A 20,520-nucleotide genomic window follows, 5' to 3' on the forward strand; every position below is an offset into this window, starting at 1 on the left:
CATTCCATTGCTAGACTATCACGAAGAACCAAGGAAAGCAACAATCTGCCGACTATATCTGGTGATGTGGTCTCGTTTTGTATGTAATTCGCAAAAAATTAGTTTTTCATGCAAGAAGCTCTAGGTAAGAAGGACTGATGAGTGCTATACTTACTATAGTGCCCAGGCCTAACATTTTCATTAGCAATCATTGGATGTTTCGATAACCTCAACGCTTTGTTAATTTTCTGGACCAGGTCAAGTTGAGCAGATACAATGCCTACGGTTGACTGACAGGGATATCACTCCAAACGATACTTCTCAATTTACACTCAGCTGTGCAAATTATGGACAAAGGACTTCAGCGACTGTACAAAGGATCATCTTGAATGCTTTGTTGTGTCTTTAAGGTGCCGAAAACAAATCCCCAGCTGACAGATTGAGATTTACATGCCAGATTGTCAATACAGGCCTAGTGAAGATATCTAGGTTGAATCTGTTACCTATTTCCCTACACACCCCTCCATCGCTCAATCGATTAGGCTACTGTGGTTTTCTCTTCAACCACAAGTCTCCACCGTCAAAAACCTGTAGCTCACTTCAACCTGAAATCTTCAGTTTTAATTGCCTCTTTCCTGTTAATCCTGTTGCTCTACTTGACGCTTGAAGAGAAACCATGGAGCGTGGCCATCATAAGAGATTTTGCTATTGGTCTCTTGTTCTTTTCCTTTTGAGCAAAGAGATAGTATTGGCACAAACTACAAACGCTACATGTCAATCTACGACGACCAACCAATGGCTCTTTAATCCAGCAGGTGAATCGCCATGGTAAGTTTGAAATTCTTCTCTGTTTTTGAACATTTGTGGGTAACGATTTTACTTAGCGCTGTATGGTCCAAAATTCAATCCCTCTGCCTATCATCCTCATCATACATCAACGTACCACCACTTCATGATTCTTCCTGGTCATACAACTTTCCAACATCTGAAAGCAGCGATTGTCTTTGCAATGTAGTGTCTTATGGTTTAATGGCGGGATGCTCGTGGTGTCAGTGGGAAGAAGCCAGTTTACCTGATGAGAAGAGCTGGTCTGGAGGTTGTAGCAATTATGAAGGGAAAGGGTCAGCTTCTATTTCCTCAGCTTGGGGTATATTTATGCTGACTGACTTCAATTTCTAGATTGGGTTTTGCAGAAAACGTAGAGAACATTCCAGGATGGGCTTACAAGACATGGGATGGTGGAACTTGGGATCCTTCAGCAGCCCAGTCTGCCACAGTTCCTCCTAGCGAACCATCATATACAACTACACGCTCCCGATCTTTTCCTGCGGATTCTAGTACCTCTTCAAACCCTTCTACCAGTGCTACTTCTGTCCAAACAGGATCTGGACAGAACAACACAACCCAGGAATCAAACTCCTCTTCAACATCTACGTCCAAGCCTGGTTCTTCAAATTCCAACTCGAAAGATAGCGCAAGCAAAACACCATGGGGCGCAATAGTTGGAGGAATTGCAGGAGGCATAATCGGTGTTGTCTTGCTCTTTTTGTTGTTCCGATGGTATCGAAACCGAAACAAAGCACCAAATCCGTATTCTCCTACCGCATCATCACTTGATGTTAGGAGCATTGGAAAAAAGAAAAATAAACGTATCAAGTACCCTTACCCTCGGGAGAGTTTAACGGCCGGTAGAAACTTTCTTGATATGCTTGTTGGTAAAGATGGCGAAGACAAGAAAAAGAGAGACACCGAAATGCTCGGTGATCCAGAAGCTTTTGAAACCCCGAGAAAAGCACCAAAGGCCCCAATATCAAGCACAGAAAAATGGAAAACTACAAGTCAAAGATTGGCAGAAGAAAGTAGCGATGACGATGACTGGAGCGAACATGATGGTGATAGCGAGAATCGATACAGGCGATCTACTTGGGTATCAAGCTTTATGCCCTCTCATCGTGCAGAGAAAGAAGATGGAGAAGGTAGTTATCTGACAACAAGTCAAAGGTTATCAAAACAGAGAAACTCATCGGTATCAGATACGTTGGAATCAGTTCACTCCACGCCACCCTCACCCAAGAGGATCTCACTTAGAAGGCAGCAACCTCATATTCCACCCCAACGGCCTCCCCCAGCACATCTGCCCCCGCCGGTCCCGAATGAAGTAGATTTTTCACAGCCTCCCTCTATTCGTCCTACATCAGAGAATACTCTTCCATCGTTCTACGAACTTCCGACAGGTGCTCGAACGTACGAGAGTCGAGGCTCCACAATGTATAGTATAGCTTCGAAGAATCCCACGGGGATGCATAATAAGAAAGGTGGAGGGCGGCCAGTGAGTGAGAGTACCATAGGAGCTGCCTTAGGCAGTGGAGTAGGACCAGGTTGGACAAAAGGAGATAGGTGGAGCGGAGAGAGTGCGCCCGCATTACCTATACCCAAAAGGTGATCCAACTAGCATTAAGATTGGTTTATGATAGTTTGACAACTAATTTAAAGTAAAATAAACGTTGTTCTGGGTTATATGACATTTTCTTTAATTTGCATTCTACTGTTTCATTTAAAGGCCGTTTATTTTTGTGGCATTTTACAGAATTCTTATAAGCAACTCAGCATCAAGAAGGCTCGCAAAGTCAAGATCGTACAGATCGTTTCAAGTGCAGAACAAGTTGCATGACGATGGTTCACAAATCAGCCGATAAACTGAGGAAGAGGCATCTTCTACGTTCAACAATACAAAATGAATAACATGTGTTTTACAAATACAAAGGCAAGTTAAAAATTGTAAAGTATGCAAAGTGCATAGCAACATCAATCGAAAGCAACAGGGTGAAAGGATGATGTATGATAAATGCGAATAGATTCGGCCAAACTTTTAGAAGCTGTTCCATTATGAGATTGTTCCGTTGTCTGCCTCAAAGAATCAGTTGCTGGGGTTGACGATGTGGTATATGTGTACTAACCAGAGCTGAAGCCAGCCTCGACCCAATTCCAAGTGCCATTTTTCCATCGGGTAATTGGATTACTAAAGTCAAGAGAAGAGCCATTGGCCATATACTGTTGCCCATCAATCAGTTTCTTTGTAATCTAACAGTGCAATGAAGGCAATCAAACCACCATAGCTGCAGAACTCACAGCGATTCTAAAATAATTATCCTTATGTAGGTCAATATCAAGACTTGAGATATTAATATCTATTCAAAAGTTACCATTTCAACACATAGTCAGATTCTCTTGCAAATAACCCACAAGTTTGGGTATAATTTCCAGATACCTGGATGTCATTCAATAGAATCGAATATTCACTGACGTTTGCTGATTTTAGATCATTACCAATACCCGACCAATAGAGCATTGTGGAGGTGGAAGAGTTCTGCCAAAATTCGGGCACCCAAGATCCAGAATCAGCATCTCCTAATAGCTATTTGTTGTTTTAGTGTTATGCTGAATTTACATATAAATGTGTTTGATTTACCGATTCATTGCTTTCCAGAATAGAAGCATATCCCCACCGACAAACTCCATCAAGATATAGACCCAACATGAACGCTTGCAAGCATAAACTAACTCGGTTAGGTAGAGAAAGGAGAGGGATAGCCAACAGTGCCAACATGTAGTGGTGAGGACGCAGGGAGTAGTCTGGTATAAAAGATAAAACGATAAAGATAGGTATAAGTGGCAGATATCTGAGTTTGGTTGTGAGATTTTGATTAGATACATCAACACATGGTTTTGAGACATACCTGATAAGATAATATTGCACTAAAGCTAACCTGCGAAATTCCCACCATTGTATACCAACCACTCCAATGACGATGATTATGACACAAATCAAGGCTATGATTCCAGCTGGATCAAGAGGGTCATATCCCAGTCTAGTGATGGGAAAGTTTGCAAACATAGTAGAGCTCTCTACTCCAAGCCAGTAACTTGCACCTTGTAGGATGGTCACTTCGAACGGTAGTTTTCTGAATGCGGGAAGCGTAATGCAAAAAGATTGTTTATAGATCCAGTAAGCAATAAGGGACGAAGGCAAGAAGCGAGAAAGCAATTGTTCCCAGTCTGGCGGGTATGATGGTGGGTTAGAAAATAAGCTGATTTGAAAGAAGCCCAAGAAGAAGAGGAGAGAGAATAGAAGCGCTGGAGGGGGTCGGAGGAAAAGGGTTGTTATAGCTAGACAGGTTGAGTTGAACGCAGTCATGATCCAATGCAAGTCCAGACATCCACTAGCGTCTTCCTTCAATAATCGAAATGCACCAGGAAAAGACGGAGTGAAACCTTGAGAGGTGAGTTTGTTTGCTGAAGAATTGACAAACGGTGAAAATAAAGAAGGAAAAGGCAAAGCATGGAACGTCACACATCCGCCCATCTGTGACGAGATAAGGCCAGAATGAATCGCAGAGGGGCATAACCATGAGTCGGCGCTGAAATAGAACAATCAGCGGCACGAATCTTTTGATAACGGATGCAGCTCTCATAGGAGCGACAACAAGGATAAGGACATACCGATAAGTACGATCCTTGTCACCGCCTCCTACTATCACAGGCTGATGATTGATCTTTTGTCCTCCAATCCATCGCGGATTCCCAAGCTGGATGTCGCTACATCCCATACATCTGAGTGAAGAGCCTTCTAAGCGATTGAGGTCTTGTTCACAAAGCGTCCCACTGATCCCACAGCTATCTGGAGGCCAATCCTCCCACGGCGAGGATGTACATTGTACGATTGATGGTGTGTCATGGAGATAATATTGTTGTCGTGTCAAGAGAACATTAGCTGTGACCCAGACAGCAAGAAATGGATATAAAGCCTTGGGAAGGGAAAGGCGTATGAAAGTCGCATCGATTGGTCCCGACTTGGAGTGTGTCGAGAGAGTTATGGAGGCAGAGCAAGATGCCTGTGGTAGAACCCTTTCTAGCGGTAATGTTGGTTTCCTTGGACCAAGGATGAAAATGATGAACTTGTAAGCAAGCCTGTAAAAGGCTCTGAGATAGGGAACGATCATCCTGTAGACATGTTGACTCTGAATGTGGAGCTTAGTTCAATTATATGGTTGCAAGCCATATAATTTAATCTCTTTTCTGGCATACAAGACAATGGAACATGTTGTAACTTTGTTACCTCCACTTTTAGCTTCCACGTCATTACTTTTGACGTTGCTTCTTTTTTCATTTCATCCAACACAAATCGTCCCATCGATTTTTTTTGTCTCTCTTTCGTTTACAATTTCATATCATTCCCAATTTAAAAAACAAAGCGTCTGGTAAAGATGAACAGTGTTGGCGAACTCGTAGAAAAGCTATCTCCTCATGCTGGCGCTATCGGTGGTGTCTTTGCTGCTTTGCTACTAGGTCTTTTCCTCGCTTTTCAACGTGAGTTAATTCATCTTTGTACACTAGAGCAGTTTCACCAATATTCGCATAGGCAAGGAAGATAGAAAAGTTCTTGATCCTGTTGAATGGAGGTCTTTCAAATTGGTCTCCAAAGACCACTTATCTCACAATACTGCTCTGTGGGAATCATGGATTACGTTGCCTGTGAAGAGATTAACATTGGTTAACGTAGTTATCGATTCGCTCTTCCTCGACCCAACGACTCTCTCGGACTCCCTATTGGTCAACATATTTCCGTCGCTGCAGAGATTGACGGCAAACAGATTGTTAGGTCTTACACTCCTACAACCCTGGATAACGACAAAGGACATTTTGATTTGGTTGTAAAAGTATGTGCAAGCTTTCGCTGAAATATGTGATATGCAGACACTCACTAACATCAATGACAGACTTATGAAAAGGGAAATATTTCTCGCTATCTGTCTCTCCTTACCATCGGTCAAGAAGTCAGGATCAAGGGACCCAAGGGGAAGTTTGTTTATACGTGAGTTGAGCCTCTACAAAGCTGTCCATAAAGTATTGTATGACGGAATCTATCGAGTAGGCCCAACATGTCTCCTGCCCTTCTCATGATTGCTGGTGGAACTGGAATCACACCCATGTACCAAATAATCAAATCTTCTCTCCAAACTCCTGGTGACGCTACGAAGCTTTCTCTCATTTATGCCAACGTTGAAGAGGACGACATCCGTGAGCTTTTCGTTGATGCTTCTTTGCTTTTGAATGCAGCGATTGAAAGAATACCTTTTAGTGCTTCGCAAGGAACTCGAAAGTCTCCGAGACTCTTCCAACGGTCGATTCACTCTCTATTATGTTCTTAATAAGCCTCCTTCTAGTTGGACTGGTGGTGTGGGGTTTGTTACCAAGGATATGATTGAAAATCACATGCCTGCGAAGGACGTTGGTGATGAGAGGGTTTTAATGTGTGGCCCCCCTCCCATGATAAGTGCTATGAAGTGAGTTTTGACTATTGTTTTGGCCATACAGCACCTTTTCCAAGACTGTCAACATCTTGAACAACTACTAGAATGGCTGACAACGATTGACCTAGGGGTCATCTTGCCCAACTTGGCTATCCTGCACCTCGCACTGTCTCCAAACTTGAGGATCAAGTCTTCCTCTTTTAGTTTTTTTCTTAAGTCCTGTATACTTTACACTTCGCCAATGCTCTTCCTTCAGGACACTCGACATCTAGTTAACGTACACTTAGATCAAGCATTGTCGTTATATGTTTCGATACTGTGGCAATAGAAACTCAGCAAAAACATGCATAATCTAACAACGACGATATTTCTGGCGTATATCGCTCTTTACAACGCTGTTACCTTTACAAGCTAATGTCTTGTACACAAATTGTCGCTTTTGAAGATTTTTTGAGCTTGACATCTCAATCTGAAGTAAACGAAGCCAATTTTGGCATGTAGTTGTGCCGATCTCAAATTCCAAAAGAGCTTACGCGCATCGCTTCTGTGCCTCTGATAAATTCGATAAATTTGATTAAAGGCTAACTGACGGTACATTAGAATTCGCTCAGTGTGGTTGGGTGGCTAGATTTAAAAGTTTGAGAACATGAGATTGTTGGCTGTATTTGTTTTCACTTTAACCCTTCTTGGAACACTCGTTACCTCCAACATGCTCATAGCACTGACGAAGGCAAGATGACCTGCTGGTTAGATCAAGTGAAGGATACAATGGGCCTCATTGGATCCAGCTCAGATTGAGTTGACAAGGAATATCGCTATTCAAATAAGGAATTGGATAACACCAATTAACCAAGTGGCATTCTGAATTTGTTTCTGACACGCCTAGGGAGTTTCCAGTGTGACTTGTAGCCATGCCAATACATGAGCTCCCATAAACAGCTTACAGCCGCCAAATACAGCCAAAGGTTTTTGACACGATGCAACCTAAAACCGTACATCATGTTTAAACATATCTGTAAACGACAGCGTACTTGCTGCTAATAACTTTACCAGCTCTCATCAAGTGATATCCTTATCCTCAACCTGGCGAATGCTGGCAATGAAACCACATATGACGGTTGATAGAACAAAACGAATACAAGTAGCCACTGACATGACCTAGGACGAGAATGTTTGAAGGAGCGAAGCAGGCGGATGCGACATTAAGTCTTTTATGATTTTTCTCTTGTCCGCATATGAAAAATAATTGAAAGATTTCGTTTTTATTTATGTAATTTTAGATTTTTAATAGAAAGTGAAAGGGAATATTTCCGGTTGATATTGAACCGGTCACTTTTATCATTTCTTCTCATTTCACTCTTTTCAACCATTCTGACTAAAAATGGATACATCTAGACAAGAGCTTGTGAGCAACGCTGTACTATTCCTGAACGACCCCAAGGTGAGTCTGACGGGTTCTGACATGACTTTTGCATATATTTACAGAGCATTGCAGGTCCAATCATCCTCATTGACTTCTCGCATCCAGTTTCTAGAGTCAAAAGGCTTGACAGATCCTGAAATCCAGCAAGCGCTACAACAAGCAAACGCAGAAACTCCAGGAGTTGCAGCTTTCAATGGTCCAATTCCAGAGAGACCAAGAGAATCTGCACCCAAGTATGGATATACACCTGTTCAGGGCGGTTATGGGCAGTTAGTTGCTCCGGAACCTCCAAAAAAAGATTGGAGGGATATGTTTGTAAGCTATGGCGTAGTAAAAGTCTCAGTATGAAGGGAAAAGAGTTAATTTATGACAGATTATGGCGATGATTTCTGGAGGAGTTGTATATGGACTTGCTACACTTGCCAGGGTAGGTGCATCTTGTATTGAAGATATGTTTGACTGACAAGCACAAGAAATATCTTGTGCCTCACCTGCGCCCACCATCTACGACAGCTTTCCAAGAAACATCCACTTCCCTCACAGCTCAATATGATGAAGCCACACACCTTTTGTCTGAACTTACTGAACAAACCACAAATATGCAAAAAAGTTTAGAGGATGACAAGGAAAGAGTTGAGGTCGTTGTCAGAGATGTAGAGGATGCATTACAAAGCCTGAGAGACGGCGAAGAGAGATGGAGAGGGGAGATGAGAGATATCAGAGGAGAAGTGGAAAGTGTGAAAGAATTGGTTCCCAGAGCACGTCTCGTCCTCTTAAACTAAATACGATATGGCTGACTGGTCCACAATTAGATGATTGAAAAACATTCTCAAACGCAATCGTCTGTTCTTGCGGATCTCCAAGCAGAAATTAGGTCTCTCAAGGCTCTGCTTGTCTCCCGTCAATCTCAATCTGTTGTCTCGCCGTCAGGATCCACCCACCTGAATGGTAGCCATAGTCCAACATCAACGACAGCCGCTGCCAATGCCCTTCTCGGGCCAAGACAGGGAAAAACGAGTATACCAGTTTGGCAAATGGCTCCTAGTGCTAGTGTTGGGGGAAGCTCAACTGCGAGTGGTATCAACAGCCCTGATGAGAAGAGCAATGGGGAGGGAGAGAAGCAAGGGGGAGATGATCGGTAGACGAGATACTCGATGTTGTATACTAATCTCGCGACGTTATGTCACTCTTGTGGATATGCCGTTTGATAGAGTTTCTTCATCCTTCTTCTTCGTCAAAACTCAATAAGCCTTTCTTTGCCTTTTTCTTTTTGCGATCTTTTGGTTGGTTCTCAACAGCCGTACCTTTCTGCATGTCCAAGTCACTTCCTACAAGCTTGCGCTTGTTGGAGTTAATTTTGGCTTTACGGTTTATGGGTGGATGGCCTTTATCCTTCTTTTCAGCTTCCCGAAACACTTGTTTCTTTGTATCTATGTCTTCTAGAGGGGGTGTTTTCGACCCAGAAGCTATCTTCAATAAACTCTTAATCTATCCCGAGATATATGTCAATTTACCTTTTTGTTTCTCTCTCTGAATCTCATCCAAACTGAGATGTCTTCCTTCCTTGAGCACAACAACTTGAGGCGTGTCATCCCCTGCTACACCGCGAATCAAACCTGCCAACTCATCTTCCTCTTCACTTGACCCATCTTCATTGTCACTCCCTTTTGCCCACTGTCCCTCGTCTGGTCGAGATGGCAAAGGTTCCCTTCCTTCTCTACCTTCTCTGTTTCTGGCCCCACGTAGAGCGGTGGTAGAAGTTGACTGGGGTTGGGTTGTGGGTTGTCCGAAATGTTGCAAGAAGGACGGTTTTTGGGCGACATAGGCAAGTCCCTGTGAATATTGATGCTTGGTAAGACCTTTTCCTCTGGGCATTGCAATATCTTCTCAGCTTTTTGTATTTTTATCAGACTGGACAATAGCCAATTCACAAGATACAACAAAGACAAAGAGACTTCAAGTTAAACATTGACGGGTGCAAATGAACGTACACGGATCGGGACACCGAGTAGAATGATTTAGCATTTGATAGGGTATTCATTTCCACGAACTGAACAGGCGTCGTAATCACGGAAGCGAATTTTGGCTGTGTTCAATTCGGTCCGAATTGTATAGGGTTTTTTGCGTGTTCAACTCGAAAAGCTGATGTTCAACTTGACATATTTTGTTTAATATATGATAAATCTTCAAACTCAATACTTATCTTGTTCTATATAACACATACCTTCAAACTCAACACTTTTCAACACCCAGCCGTCAAGGCCATCCATAGATATGTCAAGCTTGCAGATTGGCTCGTCGGACGGCTCCCAGGGTCTCACCCAGCATAGCCCTTCCCATAACCATCTTCCTACACCGTCAACTTCCTCTCAAACACGTAAACGGCGCCAAGTCACAAAATATGACCCCTCAGCTATCTTAACATACCCCAAGACCCCACCACAGTCCTCAGCGACCAATGCTGACTGGCATAACGATGGCACTGACCAAATCGCTTCTTCTTTGTCACTTCTGCTTGATTGGCTGTCGATTCCAGGTAATTATGACTCTCTGAAAGGTAGAGGCGGCTCCAGGCCGCGGGATTGATATAAATTGGCATCAGTCTACCTCAAGGAACGAGGATGCACCACTTCTCTGACGCCTCCAGGTATACGAAGCAAAGTAAATGGAAAAGCCCTCCCGTTCATGTCTCTACACTGCGATAGCTCATTTTTAGATAATACGCCTTTATTCGGATTGAAACAAGGCCAGAGGCTAGAAAGATGGGACTAGAAACGGACAGGGACAATACACCATCGATCATGCACCAATTAATCGCCATGTAGGTGCGGAGAGAGGGATGCTATGGGTGAGCAAGTCATAAACACCATCTCAAGTCTTGGCTGTTCGGCTAGACTATCGATAGACAACGTACGGATGATTTGCCCAGAGTGGGACATCCTTGATCCTATCTTCAGCGACTGAAACGAGATATCATGTCCTAAAGATAGGAGGAAGTGATTGAATCGACGGTTGGAAGATTAGGGGTGATTCTAAAGCGCTTAGCTAGTTTCTTGTCCAAGATGTTGATAGAATCGTGTAGCTGGGATGCTGTTGGCATATACTACAGAAGAATAGAGCTCCAGGTTGTTTGTTAGTGATACATGACATAGACTCAAACATTCAGATACACAAAATGCAAGAGGTGAAAGTAATATCCATCAATCATTACGTAATTATTCAGGAAGGGTTTATTCATTTTTACGAACTGAACAGTTTTCAACTCGCGTACAAAAATGAATAACCCTATTATATGTTTTATTGTGAGTATTTAATAACAATTGTAATTACACGCAACTAAACACGACATCTTTATATATATGCTTCACTCGATACATGGAAATAGCAGCCTGGGTTTTACAGACATTGCAACATCTTCATGACTCCATCTCCAAGATAGTATGGATAGCTTGTTCCAATACAGAGTGAGTTTGTTGTATATACAATTATCTTAGTTTTCTTTTGTTCACTCGAGCAACCAATAACCACCATAACCGTCAAATTTTTGCCGTTTCTTGGCGGTATTTGCCAGCTCTGAAAGACGCTTTGAAGAGTAAACTGTTCATATTAACTTGCTCTGTCAGCTTTCCATGACCTCTCTACTCATCAAAACCTTGGAGCTCTGACGACTCGAGCCATAAAGCCAGCTTGAGATACCAGATATTTTCTCGCTCTATCCTGTGCAGGCAGAAACAACTCGCCTTCTCTTTGATATCACAAAATTTTCACCAATATCTCTAAAACCCAGCTCGGTTATGCACCGGACTGAGGTCAATTCTTTCAGATCGCTTAATTTTCCATTGTGTTGAGAAAGCTTGTCGTTGAAATATATCCGTTGAGTCATTGACCTATACCTTATCAGAGATAGCTGAGTGAAGGGAGATAATTAATGACAGTGGTGGAATGCAAGATATAAGGACTTGTTGATAGCTCCCAGAAAATCCAAAAGTGGATCTTGTTGTTGCTGGTGAGTTCATAATCACTTGTGGAGTGTACAAAAGAGCAACAGAATGAGCTCAAAAAGCTTAACAATGCAAGGACAAACGGCGCATTGGTTCGAGCAAGTCAAAGTCTGGCCTCAGTTTATCAGAATCCCCAAGCTAGGAGGAACTGTGGCGTACATTGTCAGTGATTATCCACCTATCCAATCGGGGCTCTTATAGCAAGGTCTGCCTAATTTATGGCAGTAGAGCTATGCTGTGCTCGTTTTTCCTCAAGATAACTGCAATTTATCTCCTCTCGATACTCCAAAGACATACTTGGCCCTTTTCTGTCCCAAACTGTAAGAAACGTCGTTGCAGATCAGCTGGATAGTGTATCTTTTTCTATCTTACCTATTCTCTCTTCAGATGTTATGACAGAGGTGAAAAAAAAGTGATAAAGATCAAGCCCACAGCCATTATGGATCCTAAAACTGTTGTTTCCTTGAAACATAGTCCGGCCACCCCATTACTCCTGCAGCCACACCGAACGCTGACGCAACTTGAGACTTGCATCCACACGCTGTCAGGAGTGCATAAGTTTTTCCTTGTCATTACTTTTGATGCTTCCATGCGTCGTTCTCGCAGTTCGCAAAAGATAAAGGAGCGTGTTGTATGAGTCAGAAATAGTGTAGTAAAAGGGCTAGTAGACGTAGGATGGCCTCTATCAAGGATGATCAACAAGGCAGCTCACTCATTGTGACGCATAGTGGACGAAATGAAAGTTGAAAAACATGCATCCCGAATAAGGCGTAGCGTGGATAGTTGCTGCAATATAAAGATATCACCTTCAGAACTGGCATGTCTAAATGAACTTTGAGTTGAGCATAACAGTCCTGGAACAAAAACTCTAGCTTCTATAAATTTTACCTCATTCCGGCGCAAAAACTTACTCAATTGTTCTTCACCAACCTAAAGCTTCCTTTAGCGGCTGCACTTTATCTACATCCTCATTTCTCAATCCCTCATCACACTGTCTTGAGCTTAAGGGGCACACATCCATCTCTTTCCAAGATGACCAGATTTCATCTACTCTGTCGATTGGGGAAGGACTTTCCAACAAGGGAGGGTCAATAACAAAGAGATAAAGGGCGTCATAACCCCCAGCTGCATGACAAGCTTCAGCACAACACAAAGTTTGGAAAATGTATAACTTTGTATATGAAGACTCACCACCAGGTACACCACCACCAAGCACACCAGGCAAGGCTGAGCAAGAATCAAGTAAACGGGTCTGCATGACGGGCTCAATTGGAACGCCACTCTTTTCGCTCATCTCTCGCATCAATACTCTAATGTTGGAGAGTGCTTGGGCAACATCGTATAATAGAGCTGCTGTCGATGAAGATGAAGAATAGGTGGGGGGCTCAAAAGAACGATGAGCAGAGAAAAGATGAATTGCCAGAAACTACTTACTTTTGAAAAATTCCAGCCAACAGCTTTGGTCATTACATCGCCATAATCATCGTCGTTTTCAGCGGCAACCAGGTCCCTCAAACCATTCTTTAGAGTACGGTTGGCACTGTCCAATCTTGTCCAGACATCCGTGGCTTCCTCTTTGTTTATTTCACGCCATTTTAAAACTTTGACCACAAACTTGGGGGTATCCGTTCCAGCATCGACATCAGCCAAGAGAAGCTGTAGATACTTGGGAAGCCTAAAAGAGTTAACTTTGTTATCCCATTTTGATGGCTTGATTGCCTCGAGAAAGTTGAAAGAGAATGGAGGAATACCCATAAGCGATTTGAGAATATCAGGAGAGAAGCGGGTATAAAGATGCGAGCCATAGACAGCGGAGGAAACGTCAAATCCACTTCCAACCTTTCCCTGAGCCTCACAGTGCGCGAGTTGAGAAATTGCGTGAATTCTGTCAAGGTGATGTTCATCTATGGCACCATCAGAGGTCAATGTGATGACTCCCAATTGCACCAGTAAGGATGCTATGAGAGAAGTGGTAAGGGTAGCAGAGGAACCTAGGCCAGTTTTGTTTGTTTGTGGGATAGGGCGACGAAGGCGTGTAAACGGTGCGAGATGAGAAAGAGATAAGAATCTAGCAGGAAGACAAAGAGATGACAGCTACAGCATTGTTGAGAGTCTTAGCCGCATAATAAGATATAGCACTTACAGATTCGCGTTGAGAGTAAAAATCATTATCAGCAAAGACGACAACCTCAAGCCCTGAGCCGTCTCCACGTATATTCTTTACCAGTTCCTTGATTGCAGCATCATCAGACGCTCCACCCGAAAGTATCAAATAATAGGCATATTCAAGGGCTTTGGTGACGGCTATTGTGACAAATTTGTTGCTCCCTGTCACATCTTCATTCATTTGCACTAATTGCAACTTGGTTTTGCAGTTTTCCGTAGATATCCATAGAGCATATTCCCAAGTCGATTCTTCTTCAGGAAATTGTCCAGCCTTTATGCTCACCCTGGCTTCTCCATTATTGGGTGTGCTAGAATGTTTAGCACAGGAATAAAAGCGACTGCTGGTAGCTATGACCAAGCCAGAGTATTGCCTGTCCAGCACAAGATATCCTCCAGTTACGAGAACTTTTCCAGGTGCGGATATTATCGTTCTCTTCCCCATGCTACTGTTATGTTGTTATAGTATCAAGGAATAGATTAAAGATCAAAAAAGAAATAACAGTAGTGATGTACCATAAAAGATCACCCTTGAAGTCTTATATCACGTGACCTATTACCAGAAGCAGATAGGCTTACGGAGTAACTGGCACGTCTAACCGGATGCCACGTAGTATAGTTCCATATACATTCATGTTTATACTTTACTTTTCCATGTACTAAGTGCTGTAACGGAGTCAAATCCTTGACACCTATCTCTCATCACGCGGTACGGTGTGCCCATCCCTACAGTAGCAGCAGAACAAGACGACAAAAAGAAAGGAAATGTTGTACAAAGTTCCTTGGAGCTTGTTTTCAGCTGTAAGCCACAACGACTTTAGCAGGGGATAGGATATAAAATTTCATGTTTTCTTGTGATGTAGAGTATGACAGTACGAACAGCTCACATGAAAAATAGATTCTCGCTCTCAAGAGCTAGGTTGTGGATCCCGTTCAGTTCCATCCTTTATGAATGATTCTTCTTTCTGCCCAGAAAGACTTGATGAGGAAACCCCTGAAAACTGCTCTTTTTCGGGCGATACACTTTTCAGAGAAGACCTGGAGAGACATGATATGACCGAGAGACTAAATGAGCGGGATGTTGTTGGAAACCATAAAACAAGATTAACGAATGAGTGGGAAGGCGAACAGAGAAGCAAGCCTGATAGACGGACATCAAATGAGGCAATGCTTTCCCACGTCGACTCATTTTCGTCCAAATCTGAACCGCAAGATGTAGAAGATATAATAAAGAAGCTTGAATCGCATGCAGGACCAGGTCCAGCTTTACCGCAGCTACTATCCCCCTATCATCTTTTAGCCAAACCAGGATCTTCCACTGCCAATCACTATGCCTCTACAGACGATAAAACTTCATTGTTAAAGACAGATGCGCTGGGGCAAGATCATGAATACACGTCAAGTACAATCGACAATTCAGGAGAAGTTATCCCAGTGTTTAGTGTTGAAGAGTTTGAAGAGCATCAACCATTGCTAACTAATACTCAACAACAGTTCTATGACTCAACTGAGCCATGCCATGACAAGCAGTCATTTAGACGCAGATTAGAGCTAGGACAAAGTACCGATGGCCAAACTGTAAGCAGCCAATGATTCTGCTAGCCGCTTGAGTTATTAATCACCTTTACAGCTTTTCAATGCCACTGCCGTGCTAGTAGGGATTGGACTCCTTTCCATGCCAGTAGCATTCTCTTATGCTGGCTGGATACTTGGTACAGTCCTTCTTATTGGCTTTGGCTGGCTCGCCTGTTACACGTGAGATGTTTCTAAGCATGTCTCCGTTAGGTAGAACCCTGATGCTAGGGTAGCGCAAAACTTCTTGCCAAGTTAATAAGAGCTGATGACACATTGCTTGGATATACTGATATTGGGCGAAAAGCTTTTGGATCCTGGGCAGAAAGCTGTATCACCTTTTTGTTTTGCACTGAGCTATTTGCACTTGGGTATATCTCTTTTATCACTCTGTTGAGATAATCAAAGAACGAAAGACTCCGGGTGTCGCAGGGTAGCCTTGATTCTGCTTTTCGGAGACACATTACATGTTCTTTTCTCAAATGTCTCTTCAAACACTTGGAAGCTCATAGGATTTTTCATGTATGTTCCTCTCAGTAGGCATGTTGAATAAGTCTCACCTTTTTTTCTTAGTATTGTACCAACAACACTCTTGCCTCTTCATCTTCTCTCTCTGCCGTCCCTGCTATCCTTTGTGTCTTCTCTTTTACTTGTCATTGTACTTGTCATAGATGGCATTCTCCCTGAGGCTACTCCCTCAAATCCCAGTCCTCACGGCTCCATCTTGCATCCTGAACCAACAAGTTGGCTACCGGAATGGCACCATGCCAATTGGCTGGGAGAAGTGGGTCTGATTTTGGCAGGTTTTGGAGGTCATGCAGTCATGCCTAGTTTGGCTAGGGATATGAAGCAACCCGAGAAGTTTGAAAGAATCGTCAATAAAGCATTTATCATAGCGACTTCCATTTCTTTTATTGCTGGAGCAGCGGGGTATATGATGATGGGCTCGAAGTTTCAGACGAAGTGAGTCTTCTTATGTGAGAATTGAGCTTTATTTAGACTCATACACAATTTAGATTACGAAAGATATGATGCAGGAAAAGTACTGTTTTCCAAAGGTGCTCAATATCATTGCCCTCTGGATGATTATCATCAATCCTCTTACAAAATTTGGTCTCTCTTCAAGACCTGTGGGTGTAGCTGAGTAAAAGTTTGGAAGAGAAGTCTGATCATGTGGCGTTTGTAGCTCAATCTGTCTTTGGAGTACATTCTTGGAATTTCCCCTTCACTCGTATCCGAATCATTGAATTTTCCTGTTGATACGGGCGTTCCCGTTGAGAGTTTTATGAGAAATCGTCAACTCAGTTTCTCGTCCAACTTTTCTCAACAGCAAAGTTATCATTCATCTCCATTATCTCAGTCTCGGAACCATCGCTGTTCTTTACCATCCCCTACCCAATTTTCGGACACTTCCAACGCTGCGACCCAATCTCAAATTGAAAGTTTTGAAAGAAAGGAAAGATTCAAATGGTGGATGAGAAGTATCAGTCGAGTGATAGTGACTGCACTTTGTACAGGAACAGCGATACTCTTGCCGGGTTTTGAAAGAACCATGGCCTTTTTGGGAAGCTTCTCAGCTTTTCTGATTTGTATCATACTGTCAGAACCTTGGAATTATGACATGGAATATAGCCAATAAATAGTAATGCAACGTAGATTGCATTATTGTGACCTTTTGGTACAGAGCGTGGATCTTAATTATTGCTAATATTCATGATACATACTCCCCGTGAGCTATCAACTCACTTTTCCGATAATAACTTTTGCTAATTTGCCGAAATCATCGCATAGTTGCTCTTTTATATCCGTCTTTCGCCCATTACAATCGACAAATCACAATCTAACCATTCCACCAGTCTTGAATTGGTCAGGATAGGACAGCTGGCTTTGGTAGCAGGAATGACGATACTCATGATGGCAGGAACAATTTGGGCTTTTTGGCCTGGCAGTAGACATGAAGATTTAAATCCTTAATTTTGGAAGTCCATCCAGGACATCTCCCAGTATGAAAAGTGTTGGTTTATGTGTTCATTCTCTGGGTGGTCTGTTATCTTGAGCTGAGAAGATGCTTATAATGCCTTGTATTGGTTTCTGCCCAAGAAATGATATTGTGTGTTTTCAGAACCCACTTACAGTATGGCTTGCATAATCTGCCACATAAGACTGCATGGCATGCGATACGACTCTAGTTTATAACGTAGTTTAGCATATTACGAATGAGTCTTTCATAGATTGATAGATTAGTGAACCATCGTTTTCATTATCTAAATCTTTCAGTGGTCATTATGCTTTTTATCACTACTCTTTACAAAAGCTCTTTCTCTCTTATTTTGGATGAATGTGACACTGTTGGAATAAATGTAAGGCTAAAACTATTCCGTCCCTCCTATATTGTTCCATCATTGTAAGAGTATAGTGTTATAACTAGGATGATCAACTCCGAATATGAATCACCTTCGGGATAGGCCTTCAGGTTGTTCAAAACTGTGAAACGTTACAGTATGGTCTAAGTTGAATGATCATATAATCAAGGCTCAAAAAGATCGCAAAAAGTATATACCATCAAAGATACGAGTCCTGATGTCAGGATAATGGAGAGGGAAAGGAGATACAGCTAATAATTACAGCTTGGGCTGTCTAAAGTCTACAATTGATCTATGACAGTTCGGATGCGTCTATATTATGTAGAAAACATTTGAACCATAAGGGTGTATAAGGCAGAATTGAATCCACTATCTGCTTCCTCCTCATGTAAAATCGTTCAAACAGGAGCTTTGGTTTAATAATTGAATGTACGATCACTGACATCTCGTATCCTCAGCCAGAACAGACGTTGTGTATTGTAGAGAGAAATAATGAGTATTTACAAATCTTCGAGTCTAGGAAGGTCAGTCGTTGTACCTTCAGTTTTCAACCAAAAGATCAAGTTTTGGCATATTTGTAAGTGAATGATGAACTTTTTACTAAAACACATGACAATGGTTGAGGGCTACAAGTCGATATTGCAATGCAAGCTTCATCTCAAGCCATACAGATAAATTACAATGCAAAGACCGGTAATATCTCGTCCAGGCTTACAATAAATGATGAAAAAGCTTTGCTAAAGATGATCCATTGAATACGCCAACGCTCTACCCTGGAAAATGTCCTTGATCAGAAATTGCAGAACGACTATTAATACCACTTTATTTTGCTATTTATGTCCGATGGCGTAGGCGGTATCTCGAGGTTTGGAGGCTTAACCCAACGTACAGTGTCCTGTGTACGCATTAGACTGGCTGGCAAGTATTAAAAAGAGAGCTCACCCATGCCCAATGTTCCTTCCCGAGTTTGTCTGGCCAATCATGGCACCTTATTCTCTCTGGTGGCCTATTCATAATTTCAACTAGTTGTTCAAAGTTTCATCTTAACATCAATAGCCCACCTGTCATTCCACCGAATCTTTTCATGTAGCCCATCTCCTTCCAGTGGCCACTCAATCCATCCTCTCGTCATGGCATCCTTTTTGCCATAAGTGGCATGTACTCCTGGTATCACTGCTATTCTTCCAAACCCATATTTCCAAAAGTCCCAAGAAATGAATGAGCATTCGGATAATTGACATTCCCAAAACTCTTCTGTACGAGGAGTACCACGGCGGAAGCGCACGTTATATGGGGGTAGAAATGGCTCGGGTGTCATGACGGCTATACCGTTCCATGCGGAGAAAACTTGAAATGGAAGCATGCGGTCATAGCGTCTCTTTGTCTCGGGAGATGATGGGAAAACCTTAGCATAGGTCAGTCTGGTAAGATCAGATTATAACCAATGGACACTTGCCTTTTGAGGAAGATCATTATCTTCCTCCTTGACCGGGAAAGGGGTGTATAAATCCCCGCTCATATCTCGTCCAACCCAGCCATCATAAAACCATCGACCAGCATGATCCCATCCACAAGTCATGTCGGCGTCCTGTTTGAAATGCTGATGCATTAATTCCAAAAAATGTGTTGCAGACAAGTAGACATCATTGTAAAAGATGATTCCAGTCCACGGATGGCCATCAGGTGAAGTACTACCGGAATCATAAAATGCTTGCATTCCGGCGTTACGCATCTGAGCCAGAACCTCAATACGATGGTATTGCTCCCAATCCACGTTGGGAAGATGAGTTTTGATGTTGATATTGGCTGGAGGTACACCAATATTGAGAAGATGAGCACGCATAGCATGGGCAAGAATTTCGCCGCTGTGGCATACATTAGATATATCATAAAAAAAGAAACAGAATTACCTTCCATCTTCCGAATCATTCTCTAATAGGGAAAAGACGAGCGATTCTGGTCCTAGAAAGTCGGCAAGGACTGTCCATGCAGCAAACCAGTCGCCCAACATACCTAAAATCATTAGCATCATTGAGCCATCCCTCGAGTCCTTCAGAATTTACCAGCCACTTGTCGACAAACAGTCACCAGATACCACCTCCTCTCTGGGCCCCTCACCCAGTCCCCAATATCCTTATCCCATACGTCTCTTAAATGCTGATACCTGTCCTTCAAATCTTGTGTTAAGAAGGGAGGAAAGATAGAATGACTAAGTTCATGCTCTCTTGGAACTGAAGGTGTGTTTTGTTTGACTTCATTCAACAATGGATGTAGGAATTCCCAAGCCTCATCTAGCGTTGGTAGAGGCCCAAAGATGTACTGAGGATTTTGTGGATCTGATCCAGGTTTGATCCGTCTCGATTTCCCAGGATGATTGAGTTGAGTAGTTGTTACATTCTGTTGTGTTGTTATAAGTCGAGGGATGTGATGGTCTTCTGTTATTGCCGACTTTGAGCTCTTCCATAATTTCCATTCACCATTTGAAGTCTTTCCTGTCTTATGAAAACTGCCGCGTCTTTCTGACCAACATGAGGCATCCCAGATGCCATCCTCGTCTTTTCCAAAGTTGAATAATGCTGCGGGACCCAATACGAAGCAGGCAAGCAACAAGATTCTCGTGATTGGTTTTGAGCGTTGCAAACGTAACTTAGAGGTGAACATATTGCGATCTGATAGGTTGAAGCTGCTAATGGACAAAGATATGAGAT

At 42.6% G+C, this 20,520-nt stretch overlaps 9 protein-coding genes across 9 annotated transcripts; 5 read left to right on the top strand and 4 right to left on the bottom strand.

The window, feature by feature from the left end:
• Positions 1-655: 655 nt before the first annotated feature.
• L203_101207 (uncharacterized protein) lies at positions 656-2,422 on the top strand (the record flags this gene model as incomplete). The annotated part of the gene is made up of 3 exons (XM_066210652.1): positions 656-807; positions 864-1,100; positions 1,159-2,422. 3 exons carry the CDS (start codon positions 656-658, stop codon positions 2,420-2,422), a joined length of 1,653 nt encoding a protein of 550 aa, XP_066066749.1.
• Positions 2,423-2,863: 441 nt separating this feature from the next.
• L203_101208 (uncharacterized protein) lies at positions 2,864-4,979 on the bottom strand (the record flags this gene model as incomplete). Its single annotated transcript, XM_066210653.1, has 7 exons — positions 2,864-2,883; positions 2,937-3,030; positions 3,109-3,167; positions 3,223-3,394; positions 3,449-3,659; positions 3,717-4,397; positions 4,480-4,979. 7 exons carry the CDS (start codon positions 4,977-4,979, stop codon positions 2,864-2,866), a joined length of 1,737 nt encoding a protein of 578 aa, XP_066066750.1.
• Positions 4,980-5,243: 264 nt separating this feature from the next.
• L203_101209 (NADH-cytochrome b5 reductase 1) lies at positions 5,244-6,494 on the top strand (the record flags this gene model as incomplete). Its single annotated transcript, XM_066210654.1, has 7 exons — positions 5,244-5,346; positions 5,399-5,486; positions 5,540-5,696; positions 5,757-5,851; positions 5,912-6,057; positions 6,119-6,323; positions 6,419-6,494. 7 exons carry the CDS (start codon positions 5,244-5,246, stop codon positions 6,492-6,494), a joined length of 870 nt encoding a protein of 289 aa, XP_066066751.1.
• Positions 6,495-7,671: 1,177 nt separating this feature from the next.
• L203_101210 (uncharacterized protein) lies at positions 7,672-8,855 on the top strand (the record flags this gene model as incomplete). Its single annotated transcript, XM_066210655.1, has 5 exons — positions 7,672-7,731; positions 7,786-8,028; positions 8,087-8,140; positions 8,187-8,471; positions 8,526-8,855. The coding sequence occupies 5 exons, from the start codon at positions 7,672-7,674 to the stop codon at positions 8,853-8,855; spliced, it is 972 nt and encodes a 323-aa protein (XP_066066752.1).
• A 76-nt stretch (positions 8,856-8,931) lies between these two features.
• Positions 8,932-9,588, bottom strand: L203_101211 (uncharacterized protein; the record flags this gene model as incomplete). Its single annotated transcript, XM_066210656.1, has 2 exons — positions 8,932-9,179; positions 9,228-9,588. The coding sequence occupies 2 exons, from the start codon at positions 9,586-9,588 to the stop codon at positions 8,932-8,934; spliced, it is 609 nt and encodes a 202-aa protein (XP_066066753.1).
• A 2,174-nt stretch (positions 9,589-11,762) lies between these two features.
• Positions 11,763-12,038, top strand: L203_101212 (uncharacterized protein; the record flags this gene model as incomplete). The annotated part of the gene is made up of 2 exons (XM_066210657.1): positions 11,763-11,876; positions 11,943-12,038. 2 exons carry the CDS (start codon positions 11,763-11,765, stop codon positions 12,036-12,038), a joined length of 210 nt encoding a protein of 69 aa, XP_066066754.1.
• Positions 12,039-12,636: 598 nt separating this feature from the next.
• On the bottom strand, positions 12,637-14,322 carry L203_101213 (phosphomevalonate kinase; the record flags this gene model as incomplete). Its single annotated transcript, XM_066210658.1, has 4 exons — positions 12,637-12,839; positions 12,906-13,098; positions 13,149-13,808; positions 13,858-14,322. The coding sequence occupies 4 exons, from the start codon at positions 14,320-14,322 to the stop codon at positions 12,637-12,639; spliced, it is 1,521 nt and encodes a 506-aa protein (XP_066066755.1).
• A 503-nt stretch (positions 14,323-14,825) lies between these two features.
• Positions 14,826-16,994, top strand: L203_101214 (uncharacterized protein; the record flags this gene model as incomplete). Its single annotated transcript, XM_066210659.1, has 9 exons — positions 14,826-15,455; positions 15,508-15,632; positions 15,686-15,820; positions 15,882-15,971; positions 16,023-16,310; positions 16,376-16,412; positions 16,466-16,579; positions 16,636-16,919; positions 16,967-16,994. The coding sequence occupies 9 exons, from the start codon at positions 14,826-14,828 to the stop codon at positions 16,992-16,994; spliced, it is 1,731 nt and encodes a 576-aa protein (XP_066066756.1).
• A 1,629-nt stretch (positions 16,995-18,623) lies between these two features.
• L203_101215 (uncharacterized protein) lies at positions 18,624-20,473 on the bottom strand (the record flags this gene model as incomplete). Its single annotated transcript, XM_066210660.1, has 6 exons — positions 18,624-18,707; positions 18,755-18,818; positions 18,874-19,217; positions 19,269-19,677; positions 19,723-19,825; positions 19,876-20,473. 6 exons carry the CDS (start codon positions 20,471-20,473, stop codon positions 18,624-18,626), a joined length of 1,602 nt encoding a protein of 533 aa, XP_066066757.1.
• Positions 20,474-20,520: the final 47 nt, after the last annotated feature.

This window comes from Cryptococcus depauperatus, chromosome 1 (genome assembly GCF_001720195.1).
Source record: "Cryptococcus depauperatus CBS 7841 chromosome 1, complete sequence".
Classification (NCBI taxonomy): Eukaryota; Fungi; Basidiomycota; class Tremellomycetes; order Tremellales; family Cryptococcaceae; genus Cryptococcus; species Cryptococcus depauperatus.